At 41.6% G+C, this 25,963-nt stretch overlaps 1 protein-coding gene across 2 annotated transcripts in view; it reads right to left on the bottom strand.

The window, feature by feature from the left end:
* The window catches only part of VCAN (versican), a 136,523-nt gene that overhangs the window by 87,564 nt on the left and 22,996 nt on the right, over positions 1 to 25,963 (bottom strand). For both annotated transcript variants that reach the window (XM_040341695.1, XM_040341698.1), the window contains exons 3-5: positions 12,469 to 12,846; positions 9,866 to 10,040; positions 8,234 to 8,361 (exon numbers count right to left, since the gene is read on the bottom strand). In XM_040341695.1, coding sequence (XP_040197629.1) covers positions 8,234 to 8,361; positions 9,866 to 10,040; positions 12,469 to 12,846 — 681 coding nt within the window. The remainder of the gene's footprint in view (positions 1 to 8,233; positions 8,362 to 9,865; positions 10,041 to 12,468; positions 12,847 to 25,963) is intronic.

Here is a 25,963-nt window from a genome sequence, read left to right as displayed (position 1 = left end):
CGTGGCGTAACTCGACGGAAACTACGTAAAGTTAGATCGACGGGCAGCGCGGACGTTCGGGAATCGCCGTAACTAGTCATTTGCATATTCTACGCCGACCGCAATGGCCTCGCCTAGAATTGCATCCTTAAGATCCGACAGTGTAATTCAATTACACCTGTTGGATCTTAGGGCTAGCTATGCGTAACTGATTCTATGAATCAGCCGCATAGTTAGGACGGGCGGATCACAGAGATACGCCGGCGTATCAGGAGATACGCCGTCGTATCTCTTTTGTGAATCTGGCCCTCTGTGTTTTTGAAGACCAAACTGCCCCTTATTTTGCACTATCAGCTATTTCAGGCTGTGAACAGCAGATGTGAATTAGGAAGTCACATGCAATCCTCTGCAGTGGGATTACTCAACAAGGAGTTTGTTTAGTGTAGCAAAATCAAATCATATTTGTAATCCTATTTCATGCATTTTTATTTTTGATAAATCATTTTTTTTTCCTACAAATATATGTTTAATGTAATTCCCAGTTTGTCCTGTGTCTTTTTATCGTCTTGTATTGCACTCCTTACCAAAGGAATTTCTTGAAACTTGATTCCATTAAGCCAATACTGCTAGTGACAAAGACTGTTTCCCTGAGTAATCTAAGTAAATTAGAAAGGAAGCTCACCATCTAATAAAGATTTGCGTTTTAAATATTTGCTATGTTGCCTCAAAGCTTTAATCGCTGAATAAGCCACTGCCTCAAAGCATTTGTAAAACTGCTGCCCCAGCCATATAAACACCAACAAAGAGGTTTTTTTTTGCTTCTAAGGCATTCTCTATGGGAACTGTTGGTAGTTGTGAGTGGTGCACTGATGTGTGAATGCCAGGCTACACCTTCACCTCATGAAAAATGAAGAGCCAGACAAAAGGGTCTAATAGTAATAACCCATGAATCAAAGAATGTCCTCTAACTGCTTTCCAGCCTTAGTTTATTAAGGCCGTTACTGGCAATGTGCTCTCTATAAAACAAGACATGGCTAAATGGAGTGTTTAGTGGGTTAGCACAAGCCAATGGTGTCAGACAATCATGGCCTCTGAGACATTGACTTGTTAAGACACCAAGCTATGTAGCTCCTTGTGTGTGTGCATGTGTTCAAGTGTGTGTATATGTCTCTTCTTATTCATTATATAACAGCTGCAAGTGTCCTGGCATTTTAACAATTAATTGCTGCATATTGGGATAATAAAATGCACCCATAAGTATTGTAACTAATAAAAACTTAGAGACTGTATGGAGACAAACGTAGAAAAAAAATCAGAACCATCAATGGCCAATTCCCTTTTCTATCACACATGCCAGGAAGGAAACAGACCTTAGAATGTTTTATTCATTTATTTATTATGTATTAATCTAATTATGTTGATTTGAATTATGCATTGTGTCACCCACTGTATAAACCGCCAGTCCACCCTTCTACACCAAATCAACCCACACAATCTTAAAGATTAAAATTTTTAAAAATAATGATTGTGTGTATTGTTATTACAATGCTGATGTCATAAAATGAAAGCGTATGCTGTGTGAGCATAGAACTCCTTTTAATGACTGATAATGCTAGCTGTCAATGCTGCCACACCTGTGGTTAGATCAGCAATCTGCCAACATGCTTCTAATAAAGAATGTTGTAGCCTGAATACATTTCCTTTGATGAGCCACATAAACATATGTTAAGGTTGTAGTTCTATGAGGAATCCAAGCATGCCATAACCATGATGTCATCTCAATGGCTGTTGCAGATTGTACTTTAACATCTTGGCATTTTTAAACAATGCCGTACTTTGTACTAAATAATAAAGGTTACAAAATGTTTTGCTCTGAAAAAATAATAGCAGAAAAGAAATAAAAATCTGTTTGATATTGCCAAATTATGATTTCCTGGATATCACAGAAAATTAGAAGGGGAGCAAAACGTTAAATGTTTTTATAGCTGGATTATGGAATAATCAGTGAGGTACAATAAAGCTCGGAACACATATGCAATAGAAGCTCACATTGTAACTCTGTCATTGCAGCCCAGAAAATGGAAACCATGACAGTGTTTATGTTACAGACAATAATGCAGTGTGTGTTAACCTTGGCAGCCTTCTCTAGCCAGGTTGAAGTCAGCAGTGAGAGCGCCCAAAGAATTGACGGGATTTTCCTGTGCTGCTTATGTGCACGTTACTATTGAAAAAAAAAAAAAACACCTGACTATTTAAGGTTTGGTTTTTTTATGGCTGTTAAATACCACAGACTAGACTTATGAGCCAGGTTCTCGACTCCAGACAAAGGCTGATTCAAAATCATCTCTGGAAAGCGCTAGACGCTGTCTTATTAGCCTATTCTTCAAAAGTCTGTCAAAACTTAAGCTTTTGGCATTACATTTTACTTTCATCTTTACTTATTAATACTGCCCCACCTGTTTAGGTTGCCTCTTTATTTATCCCAAAGCATATATACAGGAATTTTATGGTGCCAGGAGAATATTACCTAGACAGTTCGCAAACTGAAGGCACTTTACGTGCCCTGCAGGTTTATAGATTCATACTTGTTTCCAGGCAATGTTAATTTTCCGTTACTGAAACCTCTAGGCAAAGTGCTTCATAGGCAGTGGCAGACTTATTGCCATAGAAGCCCATGCAGCTGTCCTTGTCAGAGGTGTTAGGAAGAAAACTGAAGGCGCTTCGAAAGTGCAGAGTTCCACACATTTATTAAGAGCGATGTTTAAAAACACTTACAAGATCCATGATAAAAAATTAGCATGTCCGCATTGTATTTTCCTTGCATGGTCCTGCGCCTTATAGGGGGGGAAAAGCCAGCCAGCACCTGTGTCCAAGGATGGGAAAATGAGGAGGCAAGATGGCCACCAGGTTTGGCAAAGGAGCGTTTCACACATGCTCCGAAACACATTACCGCCCCCTCCTGACGTCACTTCCAGTGTGGTTCCAACAGCCAGGCGGCCATCTTGCCTCCTCGCTTCACCTCTGTGGGTACAGGTGCAGCCGGCTTTTCTCCCCCTAGAGACACAGGACCATGCAAGGAAAATACTATGCTGACATGCTTGTTTTTATCATGGATTTTGTAAGTGCTTTTAACCATTGCTCTTAATAAATGTGTGGAATGCTGCACTTAGAAGCGCCTTCTCTTTTCTTCCTAATTTTCTTGAGAGTCGCTTCTCCTATCCAAAGTGCTGCTGCAAGTGACATTTTCACAAAAAAATGTGGCTGCTTCTATCAAATAGAAATCTGCTGTTGGCACTGGAGGAATAATTATTTCAGAAGTGTACTCATTCCTTTCCATGTCAGAGGTGTAAGTATAATGTATGTCCTAGGACAATCACAGCAAAACTATTATAGGGTGACCTGTCTCTGCAGTAGGTATCTTTAAAGAATTTCCACTGCTAAAACCTTTTAAACCAAGTCACTTTAGAATGGACTTTTTAACAGAAATATAATAGAGAATTCTGAACTGTATACATGTTCATTTTGTCCCAAATTTTTATCAATGTATCATATTATTGCTTTCTGGAGATATCATCGTACACACAGATATTGTCGGAACATATCCTGTTGGGCCCATTTAACAGTTGTAGAGTCTGTTATAGGTGCCTACATTTTTTTTTACCTGCTGGGTCATTGGTTGTGATGCTAAGGCCGCGTACACACCATCGGTCCAAACCGATGAAAACGGACCGAAGTCCAGTTTCATTGGTCCAAACCACCCGTGTGTACGCCCCAAAAGTTAGAGAACTTGCTTTAAAATCGAACCGATGGACCACTGACCGATAGGTCCAAACCGATGGTTAGTACACAAAAGCATCGGTTCAAAACCCGCGCATTCTCAGAATCAAGTCGACGCATGCTTGAAAGCATTGAACTTCATTTTTTTCAGCACGTCGTATGTTTTACGTCACCGCGTTCTGACAAGATCGGTTTTTGGAACGATGGTGTGTACGCACATCAGACCATCAGTCTGCTTCAGCGGTGAACCGATGAAAACGGTCCGTCGGACCATTCTCATCGGATGGATCGACCGTGTTTACGCGGCCTAACAACATTGAAGGAACTGCTTGGTCTATATGTATTTGAAGCATGTAAGAAAAGGGAAGACTAGTACAAAATATATTGTATCACGTCTAAAGTTTATGTTCAGCAAAGTACTTTGGTGTTCTGTCTCACCGTCTTTCACATAATCTATCATTCAGCCCCAGCCGACTTAATCCTGCTTGTTTCCTGGAAGAGGTGCAGAGCTGACGGCTTCAGTTTTGTCTAACTATATTTGAGGGATGTACAGCTGGGTTATGATTATAGGGTTATGATAAAGCAAATTTCTTTATGAAACGAGTCAACCATGCTGCTTTTGTCCTCGTGTATCGTGTTTTGATGTCTTACATGGATTTTATGGAATAATGCCGTGTACACACGATCAGTCCATCCGATGAGAACGGACCGACGGACCGTTGTCATAGGTTAACTGGTGAAGCTGACTGATGGTCCGTCGCGCCTACACACCATTGGTTAAATAACTGATCTTGTCAGAACGCAGTGACGTAAAACACAACGACGTGCTGAAAAAAATGAAGTTGAATGCTTCCAAGCATGCGTCGACTTGATTCTAAGCATGCGTGGATTTTTAACCGATGGTTGTGCGTACTAACGATCGGTTTTGGTCCATCAGACCGTTATCCTCTGGTTAACCAATCGTGTGTAAGAGGCCTAAAGCTCTATTTTTCTGAAGATTTAAGTGTGGTCACCTTCTCTTGCATATTTTGCTTGTTTCATCCAGACCGCAGACTGGACCAGCACCTGCCCTTCAGAGAGGGAATTGGATCACCTGGAGCGGTGTTTTTCTGTCATTACTGCTTATCAAGATAAAAGTGACATTGCACAAAGGAGACACTTGTTCCAGTGACAGCCATCTAAGAGAGATTTAAGCTTAATTTCTGTTAATTACCAATTTATCTCTTCAAAAAAGACAGCATATCCAAAGGTAAAAAAAAGTTTTGATTTCAGATATGCTTTAAAGCTGAACTCCAGGAATGATCCTTATTGTACGCTTAGATTGGTTCAGCTGGGCACAATGTAAGTATGCATATCTCAATCCTAATGAAACCACTTGAAAAGTTGACAATCACTGTAGTTCACACTGACCACACATTGTAATACACAATGACCACAAGGGGTCACTCACTTGATTTATAAACACAAGCCATTTTCTGATTGAGCAAGGTAGCATTTTCTGATTGGTAATGATGTCACTGCACTGCTGTGCACCTCGTCCAATCAGAGAACGCTTTGTGTTCTTTGAAAAAAAACATTCTTTGAATGCCAGCAGTCCCGAGCAAGTGACCTGATGTGGTCAGTGGGCAAAGGGGAAGCCAAACATGCAGATTATGAGCAGGACCTGGTAGATCATGTATATTACTGTGATAGTGCTCACTACTACAGTTGTTTCTGGCTTCCTCTGTTGCCCCTCAGGTATGAGATATGCATACTTACATTGCTCTGGGCACCCGAAGACCAGCCAGGGGTAGGACGGCACTGGATCTTTGGACAGGTAAGTGACCTTTTATTAAAAGTCAGCAGCTGCAGTATTAGGTGCCGGTCGGTGCCGTGCGGAAACAGCCGGAAAGGCCAGAGGACAGTTCAGCTGACCTCGGCAAATCTCGAAAGGCTCATGAACGGAGTCTTTCCGAGGTTTGCTGAGGTCAGTCGAGCTGTCCTCTGGTCTTTCCGGCCGTTTCCGAGGCTCTCCGGCGCCCCCCGCCTCTGGCCACACATTGTATTGCATGCCATTGAAGTCAATGCGGAAAAAATTATTTTCGTTTCCATTGACTGGGGAAACTTGCTTTGATATGCGAGTACTTTGGATTACGAGCATTCTCCTGGAACGGATTATGCTCGTAATCCAAGTTTCCACTGTACAAAATTGGGAACATATTACATGAGGCTAGTAGAGATCAATACTTTTACACTAACCAATGTTCCAATTACAGACTGCTGAGGTCTGAGGGTTAAACATCATATAACAAAGGGCTACATTCGGCTCTCCGGCCACAGGTTGGGAACCAGGGATCTAAAACATTACATTGTGTGAAAAATCTGTATATGTGCCCACATTTACTTAGAAATGAAAAAGTTTTACAATTTTGTAGCACGGCTGTGTAGCATCTGCTTTTAGTTCGCTACTAACCTACAAAAAAATTAAAGTTGGTTGTGTTTTTCTGTTAAAAGTTTATTGTAATTGCAAATTACACGTTGTATTACTATACCCTCCTAAAAAATATATTCTGAAAATGTCCTGAAACTATGCCATTATATCTTATGAAGTTTGATGAGACCAAAGCTGCATTCACACTTGAGCTGAGAATTTTTGGTTGCTGATTTTTAAATATTTATAGCCAATGGAAAACTAGTTCCCGGGGGGGGGGGGGGGTTGGGGGGGTGTTATATCCACAGTTTTCATGAGTTTTGAAGTCTACGAGGGCCAAAAAAGCATCAGTCTCAAAAGAGGCTTATATACTTTTTCGACTTTAAGGCCTCGTACACACGACGGGATAATTTTCGGATGAAAACGGTCCGCGGACCGTTTTCATCGGACATGTCCGCTCGGAGATTTCGGTCTGATGGTTGTACACACCATCAAACCTAAATCCCCGCGGACAGGATACGCAGTGACGTGGCCGCGCCGTCGCCGTGACGATGACGCGGCGACGTGTGCGACCCTGGAAGGTCAATGCTTCCACACATGCGTCGAATCACTTCGACGCATGCGAGGGCTTTCGGCCGAGCGGACATGTCCGGTGAGTCGTACAGACGACCGAACATGTCCGACGGACAGGCTTCTAGCGGACATGTTTCTTAGCATGCTAAGAAACATTCGTCCGCTGGAAACCTGTCCGCCCGACCGGGAATCCGGTCCGGTCTGCCGTACAGACGACCGAACATGTCCGCGGAAACTGGTCCACGGACCAGTTTCAGCAGACATGTTCGGTCGTGTGTACGAGGCCTGAGAGTTTTAAGCTGCAGGCGACACTACAGTCACAATCGAAAACCACAGGATTTTGGATGTTGGGCATTTTAGAGCTTCAAGCTACAAAACTTTTAGATCAGCTTTATTGTATCTGACTGACAGATTGTAATGATTAATTTATAAATAGTTTTAAAGGCCTATTCAATGAGTTCCTATAGCTGCTTGTCACTTAAGCTGGCCATACATGGATCGAAATTTGGCCGGTTCAGTAGGAACCAAACAAAATTCAATTCATGTATGGCTGTTCCTATTCATGACAAGTTGATCTGTTGATCAACTTCTCATGTACTGGCTTGTTGGAAAAAAATTATACAGCTGTACTGATCAGTGTGCTCTGACAGCAGGGGAGTCCCTCTGTCAGAGTACAATGACATAGCGGGGAGGATTTCCACATCCACCAATGTGTGGATAGGAAAATCAGGTCAGTTTTTTTTTTTTTTTTCTGTGTGGCTAAATAAACCCTGTATGGCCACCTTTAATGGCACCAAGAGATGATATAGCTGGAAGTAGCCAATCTCCTTTTTTTTTTAAATTGCTATGAAGCTAAAAAATTGTCTCATATAAAAAGTATTAACGTGCATAAATGCATATTTAAAATTTATATACACAGAGATATTTAACAGTGTATCTCCAGGAGGTCCTTTTAATAAACTAACCTTCTTTGTTAACTGCTCCTTTAAGACCAACATTTACCAATTCTTAAGAGGCCCAGCGATGAATCCGTAATGTACTAGGCCACAGACAGTTGAAAACCACTATTTAGGTTTGCTACCTTATATAGCACAGGAGAAGGTTCTGCCTTACTCATTGTAAGTGTTCATTATTGTACCAAGGTCACACAAAGCCAAGAGAAATTAAAATCGTCAAATGCCAGCAAAAGAAACCATGAAAATATCCACCTGTGAAAAATAAAGTCTAATACAGCTTACATGTGCTGACATTAGATAGACAGTAGCCCCACATTGCGCGAATATCCTATATTAGGCAGCAAACCTGAATAGTCTTTTCTAACCCTCCTACCTCCACACAGCACTTTAATTGAAACCTCACTAACCACATAACTATAGGGTTGGGTCAGCTGTTGTTTTTTGCTTAACATAAATGAAATACACTAAAAGCAATACTTCCTGGCTTCCATATCACTTTGGTTTAGAAAATAAAGCACACACAGTTTTAGAATCTTACCCTGAAGATCATCCACAAAACAGTATACATCATATTTTTCCTCTTCTGGACGTCTTCCGTAAGTTCTTATTCCTTCTTTGCCCTTCTTGTCACCATAGCAGCCAGCTCTTGGGTTGCGGATTGGGTATCTTTAAAATAGACAAGCCGTACATGATGACTTCTACCTTTTTTTAGCAGAGAGCATAACTACATTCTTCTATTGAAAAACGCACAAAATAAAAATACAATATACTCAGTAATAGCATACCTCCCAACTTTTTCATATGAAAATGAGGGACACCTACTAGCAAAAAGTATTAAGGCATAAGACTTCAAGGAGAATTAATAACAAAAAAAAATATTAGGTAAACCAACAAGTAGGACCGTCTTTAAGGCAGGGCAAAAGGGAAGCTGCCCTGGGCTCTGTCATTGTTGTGGGGTCCAAAGCAGCTGCCTCATACTTGCCAACTCCCCCAGTTTAAATTCCCTTGTACCTTGAAGTTTTAGTTCTTTGCTGTGTCCTGGTATCTCAGTATGAATTGCTGCTACTAATGCTGCCCAGCTCTGCCCTATTGTTGTTTACAGATGACTCACCCTGTGTTTACATGTAAATAGCTGTCATTCATATGTAAATAATTGGATCTTGTATATGTAAATAGCTGCAGCGTTCATATGTAAATAGCTGAGGAATGGATGGCGGCATTCATATGTAAATAAAGGCAGCATTCATATGTATATCATGCCCCTCTGCAGTGAAGAGATGATGTGCTGTAAACTCTAGAAACCAGTCAGTGAGCAGTATTACTGTACAGTAATCTCTAGCAACCAATCAACAAAAAGAAATCATGTGCTGTAACCTCCAGCAACTAATCAGTGAGCGGTATAGTGTGCTGTAACCTCTAGCAACCAGTCAGTAAGTGGTAATGATATGTTGTAACCTCTGGCAACCAATCGTAATCACTGCCTGATCTGATACAGTAAACTGATTTTATGTCTAGCTGATATTTATTGTATGTTTTAGAACAGGTGGAGAGCAAATTTGCATGGGGGGCCCCCCAAGAAAATTTTTGCCCAGGGTCCAATCAACATTAAAGATGGCCCTGCCAACAAGGGCTTCTTTTTACCACTACTGATCCTTTATATTGGCTTTTGAAATGTATAACGTGCAGCGATTTAGAATTTGATGAAAGGTTTAGCACTGGGAAACACTTTTTGAAAGATAAATAATGCATTTTATATACAACTACTGTATATAGATCAAACCAAAATGAGGGACAAATGAGGAGGAACGAGGGACAGAGGGATATTACTCCAAATCAGGGACAGCCCCTCAAAATCAAGGACAGTTGGGAGCTATGTATAACCAAAACTTTTTTTAAAATTAAGTAATTTACATGCCTGCATCTTTTGGTAACTTTTGGAAATGCCAGTAAAAACTTGGCTGTGCCAGTAAATTTTGTGTGTCGTGTCAGTAAATGACACGACACACATTGTAACACACTGACATTCACAGACATGACTAGGCATGATGGGAATTGAAGTTCCTGAACAACTGCTTTACATACTATGAAATAACTATTGCAGGTCATAATTTGTAAAAACACCACAATTACATAAAATGTACACTTGTCTCTTGAACACCATAATATTTACCTCACAGTTTGATCTGCCAGCCATCCAGCATCACACTGCTCAAAGCCATCTTCGTAGGCAGCTCTCAGTTGTCCTGGGGTTGCAATTGAGGCTCCATTGTCTGTACAGGCTTTCCGGGCACCTTCATAGTCTAAGATGTACTTGTCTACAGATGCACGATAGTGGAACACAACACCTACAAAAGCAAGATATCAATATTAACATAGTGCTACAATTCACAACATTGTGACATTTATTACCGTAAGGATCTCCATTAGAAATATTAGTACTTAAGTACTTAAAGGGGAAGCTCCGCTCGTTTGCTTCCTGCCCTCCTCCGCTGCCTCATTTGGCAGGTATTCATCCCTACTTCCAGGACACCTTGCCACAACGAGGTCCCTAGGAAGTTCGGCACCCCTCCTCCTTCCCCCACCCCTGGGCCATTCACAAGGCGCAGCGTGCTTTGCGCATGTGCAGTATGGAACCGGCTATGAAGCCGCGAGGCATCACTGACGCTTACCCTTATGCCTCGTACACACGATCGGGATTTCCGATGGAAAAGGTAAATTTCCATTGGAAATTCCGACCGTGTGTTTGCCCAATCGGAGTAATTCCATCGGAAATTCCGATGAATTCCATCCGAGTTTACATGTTCTCTTTTCCTCCGATGGAATTCCGTCAGAATTCCGATGTGAATTTGGTCGGACAAAAGTCTGATCGTGTGTACAGGGCATTAGAAGGAATGGCGGCAGCAGCACCCACGAGGTGATTGAAAAATCGTCTGGGGTACTGACATTGTGGGATCCCTGGACAGGTAAGTGTCCTAATATTAAAAGTCAGTGGCTACAGCATTTGAAGCCGCTGACTTTTAATATTTTTGTGGGGGAGGGGCTGGAGCTCTGCTTTAAAGTAAACCTGTGCTCTAACTATGTTGAAAAAAGCATTCTGTTCTAGCAGTAAAACAAATTGAAAACACCTCATTCACCTCTGTAGCTATAGGCTTTGTAGAGGATTTAATCTTCAAAGTTCACAAAGAGGCAGAGAAATCTTTTCCATTTGCTTTCTTTGGCATCAATATATTGGCAGCCTGCAAGCCCTCCAATGTAAATACACAGCCAGTGTTTCTGTGCTGATAGAAATTGGCCGAACCTCCGACTTTGGAGTCTTTGCTGTTTTTTGAGAATGTATTACTTAACAGTATAAGTACCTGGAGAGGTCAGGGATAGCTTGTTTTAAAGTTTTTTTTTTATACTGCCTAATAAGAATATATAAATACATGTTTATATTATACATAATATAATATGACATAATATAAGAATATGTAATAGTTTGTATTACATTCATAATTTTTTTTTCTGTTTTTGTGCCCATTAATCTCCCCAACAGAGACATACAGCACTAAAATACTAGCACAGGCTTTAATTCATCCACTCTTTGTTATGTCATATCATTGTTTTATGTCATGTCAACAAAAATTTAGAGATTTCCCTTTATGTCCTGCCCAGAAGACAGTGGGGAAGATGGTCAACGCAAGGGTTGCACTGATACCGATACTGGTATCGGTGCTGATACTAAGCATTTACACATCAGTACTCGTGCAAACCGATACCTTCTGGCTCAGTTCTTTCAGCTGTCAGCGGGATTTTCTTGCTAACAGCTGAAATGTAAGGAAAAAGAATGTTGGGAATTCTTTGCTGTTAGGGAACGGGGGCCTCTGCGTATTTAACAGCCAATGAAATTTCCCCTGCCAGCCTCATCCTCCTGTCCCGGCCCGGCTCATCGGGGAGGGGGAGGGCAGAGTTAGAGCTGGGGGAACTCCAAAAATTCTGTGTACCAATTATCTAATCCTCCACTATGCAGCTAATAAAAAAGAAAACTCCCCTAGGTCCCCTACATTTGTTCAGTGGGTGCCAAGGGACAAAAAGTGGACTATTTAATCACTTTCGGATTTAGGTGTATTAGTCTGCAGCAGCACTCCACACAATTACATTGAAGGCCGTCCTCTTCTATATCAGTACATTGAGGCTGGTCAGGAGAGCTGCTGCAGAATACGCCTATTACTGAGATTATCGGACCAATGATCTTAATTTTTTTGGATGCTAATCTCCATATTGGAATGAAAAGGTTACTAACGTATGAAAATTCTTGTTCCGAAGTGATGTAATCTGTTGTAGTGTATTTGTATGTTATTTTCGGACAAAAATTGTACCAATTAAACAAAAATTGTACGATTTATCATCATACGAGAACATTTTTCATGTTTTGTCCCTTCGGAAAAATGTGGATGACAGCTGTGTACTAAAGATCAGATTATCACATGATTGCTTCGAAAGCGCTATTTTTTATGATTATCTGATTGTGTGTACGGGGCTTAATCCAGCTAAACACAAGAGTAGTGAAATGTAACAATGTAAATTAAACAGTGTGTGTTTAGTATTACCTTAATGCCCCTTGGCATCCCATTAACACCCCACCACCCTTGTTGGAAGGCAACTCAACCGGGTAGTATTTATTTTAATATTTATTTCAACCCCCCTGAGTTGCGACTAATTGAAATATATTAATTTTGAAAAGAAATGCATCACTGAATTGCAAGAAGTGTCACATATGCCAATAAATCTCACCGGAAACATCCAGGGAAATAGTATCTTGAGTATCTTCAATTCCAAACAGCACTTCACATCGGTAAACACCTGCATCACTGGCACGGAGCTTAACCATCGTTAATGATGCATCACCAATGTCTTCTGGGTGGCTGGGCACAGACACTCTGCCCCTATAATTTTGGCCAATTTTGATACCACCACTTTGGGCAACTAGAACTGTTGTTTCCTTTGGGTCTTTTCCATCTCGGCTTTTCTCAATTCTGGTCCATTTTATCCTCAAAAATTCATTTGTAATGTTGTAGCTTGGTGGTAATGTAGGTATTGTTGAGAAATAGCATGGTAACGTCACTCTTCCTGACAAAGTTCCCTTGACTGGTGGACTCTTTTCCAATTTAACTGAAAAGAAGAAAATAAATATTTAATTTGTTAAATTTGGTAAATCTCAATAAGTTCTTTCTGTACAGTTATGATAGGTAGTGGAATAAAACCATTTTTAACAATGTTTTTTGATGATGACGTGCAAAGTACAGTAATGATTAATTTTACTGTATTGTATGTAGGAAATTTGTCTTTGGTAGGTTGCTATGGTACACCCTATACTGGCTCAATAAAGCACATCTTCACCCTCTGCAAATTCTCCCCTTTCCACCCCCCATTCCCTTCTCTACACGACTAGCGCAGTATTTTCACTTAACAAAAAGTGCATCCTTCCCCCCCATGTGAATGATGTGTACAGTGCTTGCTGGGCCTCCTGGGATATATGTATCACATATCCCAGGAGGCCTTAGGCCTGCCATAGACAGTTGGAATCTTGGCCGGTTCAGCAGGAACCAGCCAAGGTTCGAACCATGAATGGGCAGGCTGAATGTACCCAAATCGATTGATCAACTTGGGTTCAACCAGCCTGCTGGATTTTACATGCGATTACCACTAGCCGTTGGTATAGCCACTAGCAATAGTCACTGTATATACCGGGTGGGGAAGGCTTTGCCTTGTCCCCCCGTCGGGAGAATACAATGGCTTAGCGGGAGTAATTCCCCTGTCAACACTGTCTGTAGTTGCAAGAAATTCCCTCCATGTATGGCCAACCTTAAGTCTCATGCATACCAAACTGACAGCTCAAGTCAGAGTCACTGTACTAACAATCAGATGTGCTATTGTGTTCTAACGGGGGAACCCTCCCTGAGGGCTGCATTACACATGGGCCAAATTTTCTACTGTACCGGCTGATGCTGGCCGACATTTGACCTATATGTACCAGGCTTTAGCATCACCACCCAGTTAGTGGGGGTATAGAAAGAAAAACAATGGGGGTTAGGGTGCTAAGTGATAAAGTAATGATAGGCTGTTCAGGAATCACATGCTGTTCAGATGTAATTTATTAATTAGGTGAGTGTGCAAATATAAACTTCATTGTTGGGCATCTCCCAAGCTACCATCCTTATGTGGATATTGCCAGAGCTTGAAGCACTTGACATGCTTTAGTTTCAGGTATGGGAATAAATACTACTAATATTGCTGTCGGTTTTAAATTTATCATAGCATTGCTGGCCTTTTCTTTGTCAGACTTAACATTATAACAGCTCTATTTCAGTGATTCCCATCATCGTCATCGGGGACAGCTGTGACATATGGAAGCAAAGCCCTGCCCCAACAAAGATGGCTGCTCTCACACAAAAACACAATGCAGAGTGAGACATGGTAAGTCAGAAATGGTGAATAAATCAGCTGCAGGGAGGCCATAGACAAAACTGGTTATCTTTTTTGGGCTTCCACAGTTCAGGTCCGGATAAAAAAAAAAAATACCCAATACATATCAAGGGAAGACATTTCAGTTTTTGATGTAGTTCCTATAGTAACCCGTTCCAATCATCCATTCCGCATGTATAAAAAGACCATAGATTCATTATTTTACAACTGTCCATGAACAAATTACATCACACTTGTCTGGAATGTATAGGAAGTAAGGAAGAGCTGCCAAGAGATTTGGATAATGGTTTAACTACTTTGCTCTGAATAATTGCATGAAACAATAATCCCCATTGTCATCTACCAAAATCATTGTGAAAATGATTTCCTATATAGCCCCAGGACCCAGAGTAGTCCTGAAGGAGAACAATGATTCTAGCAATACTTCAAGCAAACATTCTGTCCTTTTCCAGCTGAAACTTGTGTCTACAAGGCTTTCTACTAGACTGTGCAACTAGATCCAGATGTGAAGCTCTTAGTATCCTTAGGCGAACCCTTCATATATTTCATGTAATCATTTCATACTTCAGTAAGGAGATCACCATAGCAGCATCTTAGGTCCAATTTCTGAGGTACAATAAAATAATATATTGTTTTCTTTTTAACAGGCTAAAATTATTATTTCACTTAGGGCTTGTGTACGCACAAAGGCAGTGAATGGGGGTTTACACATACCGCATGTACTATGATTTGGATCATGAGGTGGCAAAAATGATCCCCCTTGTTGCATTCACCAGGTAGTACCATCCACACTAGAACTGCGTTCAATGCATGTCATTGCAAAGCGGTGATGTGGGCTTTAGTGGGTAAAACGTCTGGTGAGGAGGTGAAATAACTCCTTCCCACTGCCCTAGGCCACTTTCACACTGAAGCGCTTTACAGGCGCTATAGCGCTAAAATAAGTGCCTGCAAAGCGACTGTAAAGCACCTCTCCTCTCACTCCAATGTGAAAGCTTGAGTGCTTTAACACTGAAGCGGTGCGCTGGCAGGACGCTAAAAAAAGTCCTGCAAGCAGCATCTTTGAGGCACTGTAGGAGTGGGGTATACCCCGCTCCTAAAGCTCCCCTGCCCATTGAAATCAATGGGCAGTACCGCCAAAGTGCCGCAAAGCGCCTTGATCATCTTTCTCTCTGCAACGGGTTAACGTGGGAGTAAATTCCCTTGCTTGATTTCTACCTATAGGTAAGCCTATAATAAGGCTTACCTATAGGTACAGTAAATATCTCCTAAACATGCGCCGTTTAGGAGACATTTACTTGCCAAAACCTTTGGTGATGTCACTGGCGCATGCACATGCACATGGGTATACCGTTTCTCCAGAGTCCTGTGCCGTAAAGAGCGTCTCCCACATGCATGAAGAAAGACTGGGTGAAGATGGAAGCCCAGTTAGCTGCGATAGTGCACCGCTGGAGGGCTCTGTTGTAAGGTAAGTTTCACATAATGTGCTAGAATGAGATGCATACCAAAACATTATAACTTTGCCTTGTGGGTTTTAAACAAAAAAAAAAGCTGGCGGCTTACTACTGCTTTGAACACATGGGTGCTCAACCTGTGGCCCTCCAGCTGTTGCAGAACTACAAGTACCACGAGGCATTGCAAGGCTACAGTTACAAGCATGACTCTCACAAACAGAGGCATGATGGGACTTGTAGCTCTGCAACAGCTGGAGAGCCACCGGTTGAGCACCCATGGGTTAAAGCAGTGGTTCTCAACCTTCTAGTGCCGTGACCCCTTGATAAAATTTCCCAAGTTGTGGGGACCCCTAACAGTAAAATTATTTTTGTGGCGTGGGTTGTCAGCACCCAAGGCAAGACAAGTAATTTGCACCCCTAACCCACGGACATTTAGCGCTCCCTGGGTCCTTTTAATGACAACTATAATTGCAGGTAGTGTCACTCACTGTGTCTCCGGCTTCACTGTGTTTCCAACTTTGCGGTGTCTCGTAGCAGTGACACCTATGCCAAAATCAGGAGATAGGGTCTCCTCTATCCCCTCCCACTTCACATTTCTTACCAGTCAGCTGACCTCTAGTCTTTGCCCCCCAGCCATGCCGTGAACTGAAAGGGCACCTGCGAAGAGGCTGAGTGGTCGGCCACATGCTACAGGGTTAGCCCTGCTGGGTGGTTGAAAAAAGGCTGGGAGAGTGGTGCAGGCTTCAGAAACAGCCCAGGATACGATGACCCCTGGCAAATCATCATTTGACCCCCGAGGGGGTCCCGACCCCCAGGTTGAGAACCACTGGGTTAAAGGAAAGAAAATCACTTGATTCCCCTATCAACACCATCAGTGTTGATGGGGAATGCATTATGTTTTACTGGCAGGGGGAGCAGAAAGCCTTCCCAGCTGGCAGAACACAGTGATTACTGCTGGCGGCTATAGCCGCCGGCAGTAATTGAATGTAAAATATCTGACAGGCTGGTTGCTCTCAAGTCCATCAATGGATTACCTTGGGTACAATCAGCCTGCCCATAAATAGATTGAATCTCTGTCAGTTCCTGCTGAACCGGATACATTTTGATCCATGTATGGCCAGCTTAAGTCATTGCTCTCATAATTAGTGAGGGTAGGTATAATTGTCTCCTGTAGATTTGTAAATATCTGCTAATGTCAAAGCTATAAAACCCTAGTTCTACAGATTCAGAATTCCAGTACTTCTTCTATGTTTGCATTTGCATTAGAGCCATCAGCCTAAACTAGCACATCTGCTTTTGATTCAGCAGCACAATTAATGATGTAACATCTTTCAAAAAATGTTAAGACAGATCAGAGGGACTTGCTAGCAAAACCCACAATTTTATGTTCATATTACAGCTCTATTGTTGAGTGGCCGAGCCTCAAAGAAAATGTTACAATAACGTTTCCACAACAAAAGATACACATACAGTATGTAATATAATGATTGTAATTACTATTCTTTCTCTTTAAAAATTAAAGCTAAATACACAAGTTAACGAATTCAGAGTATCCAGCATTTCCAAACGTCAGAAATTGGTGCATTGCACGGCAGTTGAATGAAATCTCAAACAAAATTTGTTGAGCCCATGATATCTATCGAATGCTTTGACAAATTATGTTGCCGAATTTTCATATATAAGTTGAAGCTAAATTCTACTGGTGTATGTCTAGTTTTAAGTGGTTGCAAACCCTTTCATACACCCAGTGATGTGACTAGCCGCCAGTGATGCATAGAGATTAAACAAATCTTCATACATACTGTAAGTTGTAGCTGTTTATCTGCAGTCCTCTCTTCTCTACATTCTCTTTTAAAAGTGCAGAATTCATAAAGCTTGTCTGAGCTGTCAGAAAACCGGCGGTGGAAAGCTGAATTTACACTCGGCAGAGCTCAGTGAGGTGAGCTAAGAGCAGATTTGAGGAAAGGGAAGGGATGGAAGGGATGGAAGGGACGGAAGGGACACCCCCCCCTTTACACAGCACAAAGGAATAGAACTGAGGCTGTAAATCACAGGATGTGTGCTGGAGCTCCCCCTTTCAACTTTTTACCTCCCGGTGTCATAAAAACTTGTCAGAAGTGACTCATGCAGATAGCAGAGAAGTGAAGCAGACAAAAATGACACTAATAGCCAGATTCAGAGAGACTTAGGCTGGCGTATCAGTAGATACGTCAGCCTAAGTCAGAATTTGCGTTGGCGCTAATCTGGTAACCAGATACGCTTAAATTAGGCTCAGATACGAGCGGCGTAAGTGTCTTACACCCTCGTATCCTAAAGTGTCATTTTTAGGCTGACCGCTAGGTGACGCTTCCATTGCGGTCGGCGTAGAATATGTAAATCAGTAGATACGCCTATTCACGAACGTACGCCCGGTCGATGCAGTACAGATACGCCGTTTACGTAACGCATTAGCGGCCTAAAGTTATTCCATCAAATAGATGTAATAGTAAAGTTAAGTATGGCCGCCGTTCCCGCGTCGAAATTCGAAAATTTTACGTCGTTTGCGTAAGTCGTCCGTGAATAGGGATTTACGTCGTTTACGTCCACGTCAAAATCAATAGGCCCGTGCAGCGGACTTAGCCGCAATGCACACTGGGAGATGTAGGCGCCCGGCGCATGCGCAGTTATGAAAAAACGTCAATCACGTCGGGTCAAGCCTCATTATCATAAAACACGCCCCCTCAGACAAATTTGAATTAGGCGCCCTTACGCCCGCCTGCTTTAGGCTACGCCGCCGTAACTTAGCAGGCAAGTACATTGTGAATCATGTACTTGCCTCGCTAACTTACGGCGGCGTAGCTTAAATGCCTTAAGCTACGCCGCCGCAAGTATGCGCTCGCCATCCTGAATCTAGCTATTAGTGCTCTGGTTTGAGACAAGTGCAGACTATAGAGGGATCTGCTTTGCTCATATTTCATGTCTGAGATCTATAACCACTTTAAGTTATCCTCCTGTAAAATAAGTTTTCCCTCTTAGATTGTAAGCCCTAACAAGCAGGGTCTTCTGATTCCTCCTGTATTGAATTGTTTTTAAACCAAACTGTCTGCCTTCATGTTGTAAAGCGCTGCACAAACTTTTGGCGCTATATAAATCCTGTAGAATAATAATAATGATCTTCGAGTAAGTTTTCATATTTTCTCAAATTAATCATGCCATTCATCTGGATATTTTTTAAAGAGCAGTGGAAGAAAACCACTGTAAGGATTAGAGATAACCAAAGGCATCTGTACAAGCTTGGTTCTGCCAAGGCATTTATTCAGTGGCTCAATTGATAGTCCAAGTCTTGCTTTGGGCTAATATAAAAAATGGCAATTTCTGAATCTCCACATTTCCTGTACTTTTTCTTTACTGCCTGAACAATGCTACTGCTAAACCCTTATGCCTTGTATACACGACCGTTTTTTCCGACAAGAAAACACATTTTTTTAGATTGGTCGGGAAAACCGGTCGTGTGTATGCTCCATAGCAGTTTTCCCGACGAGAAAACTGCCTGCAAAAAAATTCGAACCTGCTCTATTTTTTCCCATCGTGTTTCCCGTCAGTCTTTTTCTCGTTGTGAAAATCGCTCGTGTGTATGCTTTTACAAGGGGGAAAAACGTGCATGCTCAGAATCAAGTATGAGACGAGATCGCTCGTTCTGGTAAAACTATTGTTCCTAATGGAGATAGCACATTCATCACACTGTAATGGACTGAAAAGCACGAAGACTGAAAAGCGCAGAGAGATTATGTAATCTCTCTGCTACCTGCACAGTGAGGGCAGAAGTTACTGCAGGGATGCAGGGTGGGCGCGGGGTGGTGAGAGATAATGTCATCTATCTGCCCCCCGGCTTGTTGATCGGCCAGCTGCCCACTGACCCGCAGAGCCGACCAGATGACCACCCACTCTCTGACTCTCACTCGCCGCCCAGCTGCCCGCCCACACACAGACCACGCTGTTACCCGCCCACTCTGTGACTCGCACAACCTCCTTTTATGCCGATTTAAATGTATTACCATTTGTAATTAGCTATAGTATTTATATGTTGAAAAAATAAGAAAAATTGCCTAGGGTTTATTTCCTCTTTAAAGTAACCCTGCAAACTGGCATTCAATGAGATGGAATTTGTCACATTTCTAAATTAGGTACAGTAGGTACATTATAACCTGACAACTGATTGACTTGACTTTATCTTTCCTTTCCTCATTCCCATTTATACCAGAGCCATGCCGTACAGATTTTAACTGAAAAAAATATATATGAATGGTACAGTAACAAATAGTAACCGAAAAGAAACCATAATATGCAGCTCCTACTTTTGCAAATTGAAATCTGATTGGTTGCTGAGGTTTGCTACATTTTGCCATTCACTATTGCTCTTTGTTATACGTTTCTGAATAAGTACAACAGTATACACAGTTCAAAAGGATAGGACTTCCCTGATATAATTAACAGAAATACATAGGAGGTAGGCAGTTAAACAACAACTTCTACCATAGGGAAGGGTAAATTATTTGCCACATGCTAAAATTAAAAGTAATATTATTCTGTCTTTTCACAACTATGAGAGCAATGGAATAGAATTGTTGTACCTACATTAATAAAAACAAGTACAACATTTCCCCTAGTAGTTGTACATTATTAATTATCATGACATCCTCATAAATATTCATGATCGTGAAATAACTGGACAAACTCTTTGGGATTTTAGTCATTCAGGTTTTACATTTGACTGATAATCAAGCTCAGCAGGAATAAACTGAGCTTTGTGTATAATGACTAATGGAACGTGACGAAGGATGATATGATAGAAAGAATTTTGCAGATTACAAAATGCATGTTTGCTTGATATGGAATATATTTCCAATGAAGACCCAATGAACAAGAATAATGCCGCGTACACACGATCGGAAATTCCGATGGAATTTTCCGTCGGAATGCCGATGAAGCTGACTTCCATCAGTCTTGTTTACACTCTGTCAGACTAAATTCTGACCGTCCAAAACGCAGTGACGTAAAACACTATGACGATCCGAGAAAAATTAAGTTCAATGCTTCTGAGCATGCGTCGACTTGATTCTGAGCATGTGTGATTTTTCTCCAACGGAATTTCACACAGACGATCGGAATTTCCCATCAGAAGAATTTAAAACATGTTCTATTTTTTTACTCTGATGGAAAAAAGTCCGATGGGGCCCACACACGATCGGAATTTGGACTTTTTCCATCGGAAAATCTAATCGTGTATACACGGCATCAGTCTACAGCAGCTATTCTCAACCAGGGTTCCTTCAGAAGATGGTAGAGATTCCTTAAACTATGGCTGATTAACCTCCCATTTGATGGTGTCAGGATAGTTCCAGAATCAACACCACTTGGAAAAGCCAACAGCAGGACACCAATGATCTCTTTAGCTGTCTGTACGGGTGGCATTCTGATCACCACTGTAAGGGGGACATTCTTCCTACTTATCATCAATGTATAATGGATTTTTTCCTATTGGCCCCAAATTAACTGGCTTTAGTAAGGATTCTCCGAAACCTGAACATTTTTATAGGGGTTATTCTTGGGTAAAAAAGTTGAAAATTGCTGGTCCACAGTACCAATTACTCAACCATGGAAAATCACTGATACCATTTGCAAGGTTGACCCAGGAGATAACCTGAGTGCAAAATCACAAATATTGGACTCATTATGACACATCATGTAGTAAAGAATATATTTACCCTTATTTCACTTTTACCACTACTGTAGAGAAGGCCTAAAACAGTTTTAAAGGCAATCTTTTAAACTAAAATATTGTATTGCATAGAGCAGCCCCGAACATCCTCTTCTTGGGTCCCCTGCCATTGATATTGGCTACTCCTTTTCTGTGTCTGCCCCCATATCAAGCGCTTGCCATGGGGGCAGACATGCAGGTTCAATCCAGAGCCTGGCTGTGTGTGTCCATTGACACGCACAACACATTTCGGTCCCACCCCCCCTAGTCTCTGCTCACAGGATTCGACTGACTGCAACAGAAGCCAATGGTTCCGCTGCACTCAGCCAAGCTTGTGAGTGAGAGCATGGAGAGAGGGTAAAAGACCAGCAGATGGGCACAGCGCTGGATCAATACAGGTAAGTATTTGGGCGGGGGAAGAGCACAGCAAGTGGCAAAATGATGTTTTACCTTAGTGTAGGGAATGCATTAAAGTTCAAAACTTTTTACCTTTAGAACCAATTTAAAGAATGATATATACGCCTTTACATTTTTTTTCACTGAATACTTAGTAACCAAACTCATACATAAAGCTAAACTTTTAAAACCAACATTACAGTAACAAAGAGAAACCACAAAAGGAGACATTTGTTCTCAATTATTATCATTAGCAATCTACAAAGCTCCCCCTATAATTTAACTATCCCGGCAAATTTTTAAGCAAAATGGAACAAGTTTAACTTAACAGAAACAAGTTTTAAGTCTCATTTTAGTGTTTGAAGCACGTTGGCAGCAAAATCCTGCTATTGTTAGATAAAGCTGATGAAATACTAAATTCTTTTTAAATGAGAGGGCTGGGTTTTTTTTCCTAACAAACCCAGCTTATAAATCACTTTTCAGTCTGCTAGAGAGGCTGTTAGAATTTCCCAGGCATTAATGGCACTTACTGGCAAAGTAGATGGCTTAATAGAACTTCCCTAGAGACTACAAATAACTGTTGTTAGGGGCTGTAGCAATAGCTAAACTTATTTCCATAAAAAGTAACATATGGACCTGTGATATGTGTGTGGAGTGGATCAAGTGAGCACAAAAGGCTTCATTAAGTGCTTAATGGTGTCATTCCATAATCACAATATCACACATTGACAAGAGGGAAATAGCTGTCAAACTGTCACTCCATTGTATAACATGACCCCAGTCAAAACACTCAGGCACAATCAACATCTTCCATGTTAACGGAAACATATGCCTGACTGTAAAACCGGACTATCACTTTTCCGATAAAATTATATTGTCTTCGGCCATGGAGGTGTTATTCTGATGTTAATGCATTGAACCTCTCCTAGGATTTTTTATGGTATTGCACAAAAACATAATTAAATTGTTGTAATAAATAAATTATGTAAAATACTCTTTGGCAGTTTTCAAATGTAGACTAAAAGCTGACACCAATCGGTGTAGCTAATTGTGTAAGTCTTCAAATGCACCCATTTCATAAGTAAAATGTGCAGTTTTCTTTTCCCAGTAGACAGATCCTAGATTTTAAAGTTGCAAGAATTCTTTTAAAGTGCATACTAAGTTTTTTTAATTAGTTCTGGATAGAATGGGGGAGGGTTAGAATCCTTGTTAAATTTTTGATTGCTGAGTAAATCATGAACTGAAGCACCACTCCATGATATTAAACTCTAAATGTACACAGAGCCAATGCATTTCAGGAGCAAAAACCTTGCTCCCAAAACTCATTGCCATTATGGACACATTTTTTCTGATTCTTACATTGAAAGACAATTAAATCTGCACTAATATGAAGATGCAGTGTTTTCATTCGAGATTTACTCATATCTATCACAATCCAAGGTGTCTGTGATAACTATTTTGCCGGCACAAATTCGCCAGACCAATGTTCAGGCACCCTATACCAACTATACCTCCATTCCATTGAACAACAATAAGAACAAGCCAGGCTTCCAGTGCCACAAATCTACTCCGCTAGGTTTTAATTGGTGTCTGTATCCCTGCCAGGGAGATTCCCCTTCTCTATTTTTCCTGTGGATTATTGTTTCCAATGGAGAAAGTAGTAAGAAATCAAAAAGAAATGAGGAACAAGAGGGGAAATATTCCAATGAAGAAAACTCTTCTGTGGACAGCTGTCTACAAGGGGATATTCCCTAGATATCTTCTCTAACCTCTGCTGTGTCTTATGAACTGGGAGTAAATGAAAATCTCCCCAAAGTTAAACAGTCAAAAAACCCTGACATGGCATTTTAGCCAGTCTTTACCCTCGCCAAAACATTCAACTCTAAAAAAGTTTGGGCTTTTGGTTCACATTAACGTGTCCTTATATCTGTCCTTAGTGCCAAATAGCAGAGTAGACATGAAAATGAAAACGGCAAATGCAAGTTATTTTGAATGTAGAAAAAGGGACCCTAGGAAAGTAGGAGTTTTTGCGATGGTGACCCCGCCCATGAACCCATGCGTCCTTTCTGTCACATTAAGGCCGGGTACACACGGACAAACATGTATGGTGAAAGCGGTCCGTCGGACCGTTTCCACCATACATGTCTGCCAGAGGGCTTCTGTACGATGGTTGTACACACCATCGTACAGAAGTCCGCGCGTAAACAATACGCGGGGCGTGTCCGCGGTGTCGCCGCGTCGATGACGCGGTGTCGCCGCGACAATGACGCGGCGACGTGGGCGGCCCGCCTTTAAAATGCTTCCACGCATGCGTCGAAGTCATTCGACGCATGCGAGGGACGGCGGGCGCCTGGACATGTACGGTAGGTCTGTACTGACGACCGTACATGTCCGAGCGGGCTGAATTCCAGCGGACTGTTTTAAAACAAGTCCAGGAATATTTGTCTGCTGGGAAAAGGCCCGGCGGGCAAATGTTTGCTGGAATTCGGCCCGCTCGCGCCCACACACGACCAAACATGTCTGCTGAAACTGGCCTGCGGGCCAGTTTCAGCAGACATGTTTGCTCGTGAGTATGGGGCCTAAGTATTACACTGTGTCGCTGGGGAAAAGCACTTGCAGTGTCACCATGTGTAGTTCCCATAGGTTCCTGGTTTTACCTACACAGAGTGATGAGGCAAGCCCTTTCCCCAGTGGGGCACTCCCTGCTCATTCTCTGCATCCAGCCCAGTACAGCCCTCCCCGTCCTACTCGGGAAAGCCAGGCCACACTCAGGGCTGTGGGGTGAAAGTGGTGTATACCACTCAGAGGGCCAGCCCAGGGTGGGTTCTAGATCAGGCCCTCTGAATTTCCTCTTTTACATATGAGCCCACCACTTTCACTTGGCAGCTCAGAGTAAGGCAGCAGGTGGTAGTGGGGGGGAGCCCAAGTCAGATTTGAATTGTGTCCCACAAGCTTCAAGCTATGCCTCCGGCCGATATCAAATGGAAATCTAGCACTCACACACTTTGCATTAAGAAAAGTACTCGTAAAGATGCACAAATGAATGGAAAGCATTTATTTGTGTCTTGTATATATGCCTAAAGTTAAGATTTAAGTTATATCCATGTAAGGTGTTCTAAACATAAAAAAAACATGACAAATTACTGTTAGCTACTCCGTGACCCTATGACCTGTACTACCTTATGTCCTTTAGCTTTATGTGTAAGTTTCCCTATTCAGTTCTTAGGGCTAAGACCAGCTGCAGCAACCTTCAATGCACCATGTCTCCTTATAAATTCTGCATTACTCCACAGCGGTCATGGCTAACATGTCCGACTAATATCTGCTCTGTTTTATCAAGAAATCCTTTTCACGCTCATATTTATAGCACTGTGAAAATAAGAAACGACGCCAGTAATGTGTTCTTTCTGGAAATCGTTCAATTTCCCCAGCTAAGCATACAACAGTTCACTATTTTGGAATAATTGGGAATTGAATTTTCACACTTCAGAATGTAACAATTTGTCATTTGCAGTTTGGGAGAGAGAGTACATCCAACAGGAACAGAACTGGGGTTTGACCATGTAGGCAATAAATAGTGCCGGAACAAAAGCCTCAGTGTTTTCACCAGATGGATTGTGGCGAAGGCTACGATACTATAAGGAGAAGGATGTTAAACAGGCATTAGGTGCTGAGGGATCAATTACTTGATGTAGACTCTCTATAAATCATTGAAAACCAAGCTAATTGAAATTCCATATGCACACATCATCTTAACTTTATGACCATTAACTAGTCCTAGAAAGACACAGCCTAAGCTGCTACTGTGAGGATTAACTCGGCCGCTACTTCCATGAGCTCTGCTTTAAAGTTCTACTAATAAAGCTCAGACATGGTATTAGTAACCTTCAATTTAACAGAAAACATGCTGGCTGGGACCATTTATTTATTCATTTAAATACTTGTAAAATAATGGGTTTAGGCAAAATGCAGTGCCACTACAACTTCCAGCAGGCTTTGCCAAACTAGTGGGCTAGTGGGTGGTCCTTTTATTCTGCAGGAGTAATGCAAAAGCTTTTTTTTTACTTATTGGTATGATATTAGACTGTCTTTGATGACCGTATTGCCCAATTAACAACCCATACTATACAAATAAAATGTTTTATGTATCAGACTACAGAACTGCAGCAATCAGACAGATTAAATCAAAATAAAGCCCTAGGTAGCCTTTGGTTACCCT

Source organism: Rana temporaria, chromosome 1, assembly GCF_905171775.1.
Source record: "Rana temporaria chromosome 1, aRanTem1.1, whole genome shotgun sequence".
Classification (NCBI taxonomy): domain Eukaryota; kingdom Metazoa; phylum Chordata; class Amphibia; order Anura; family Ranidae; genus Rana; species Rana temporaria.
The sequence above is the reverse complement of the archived record's forward strand: the minus strand, read 5'-3'. Positions and strand labels throughout refer to the sequence as shown.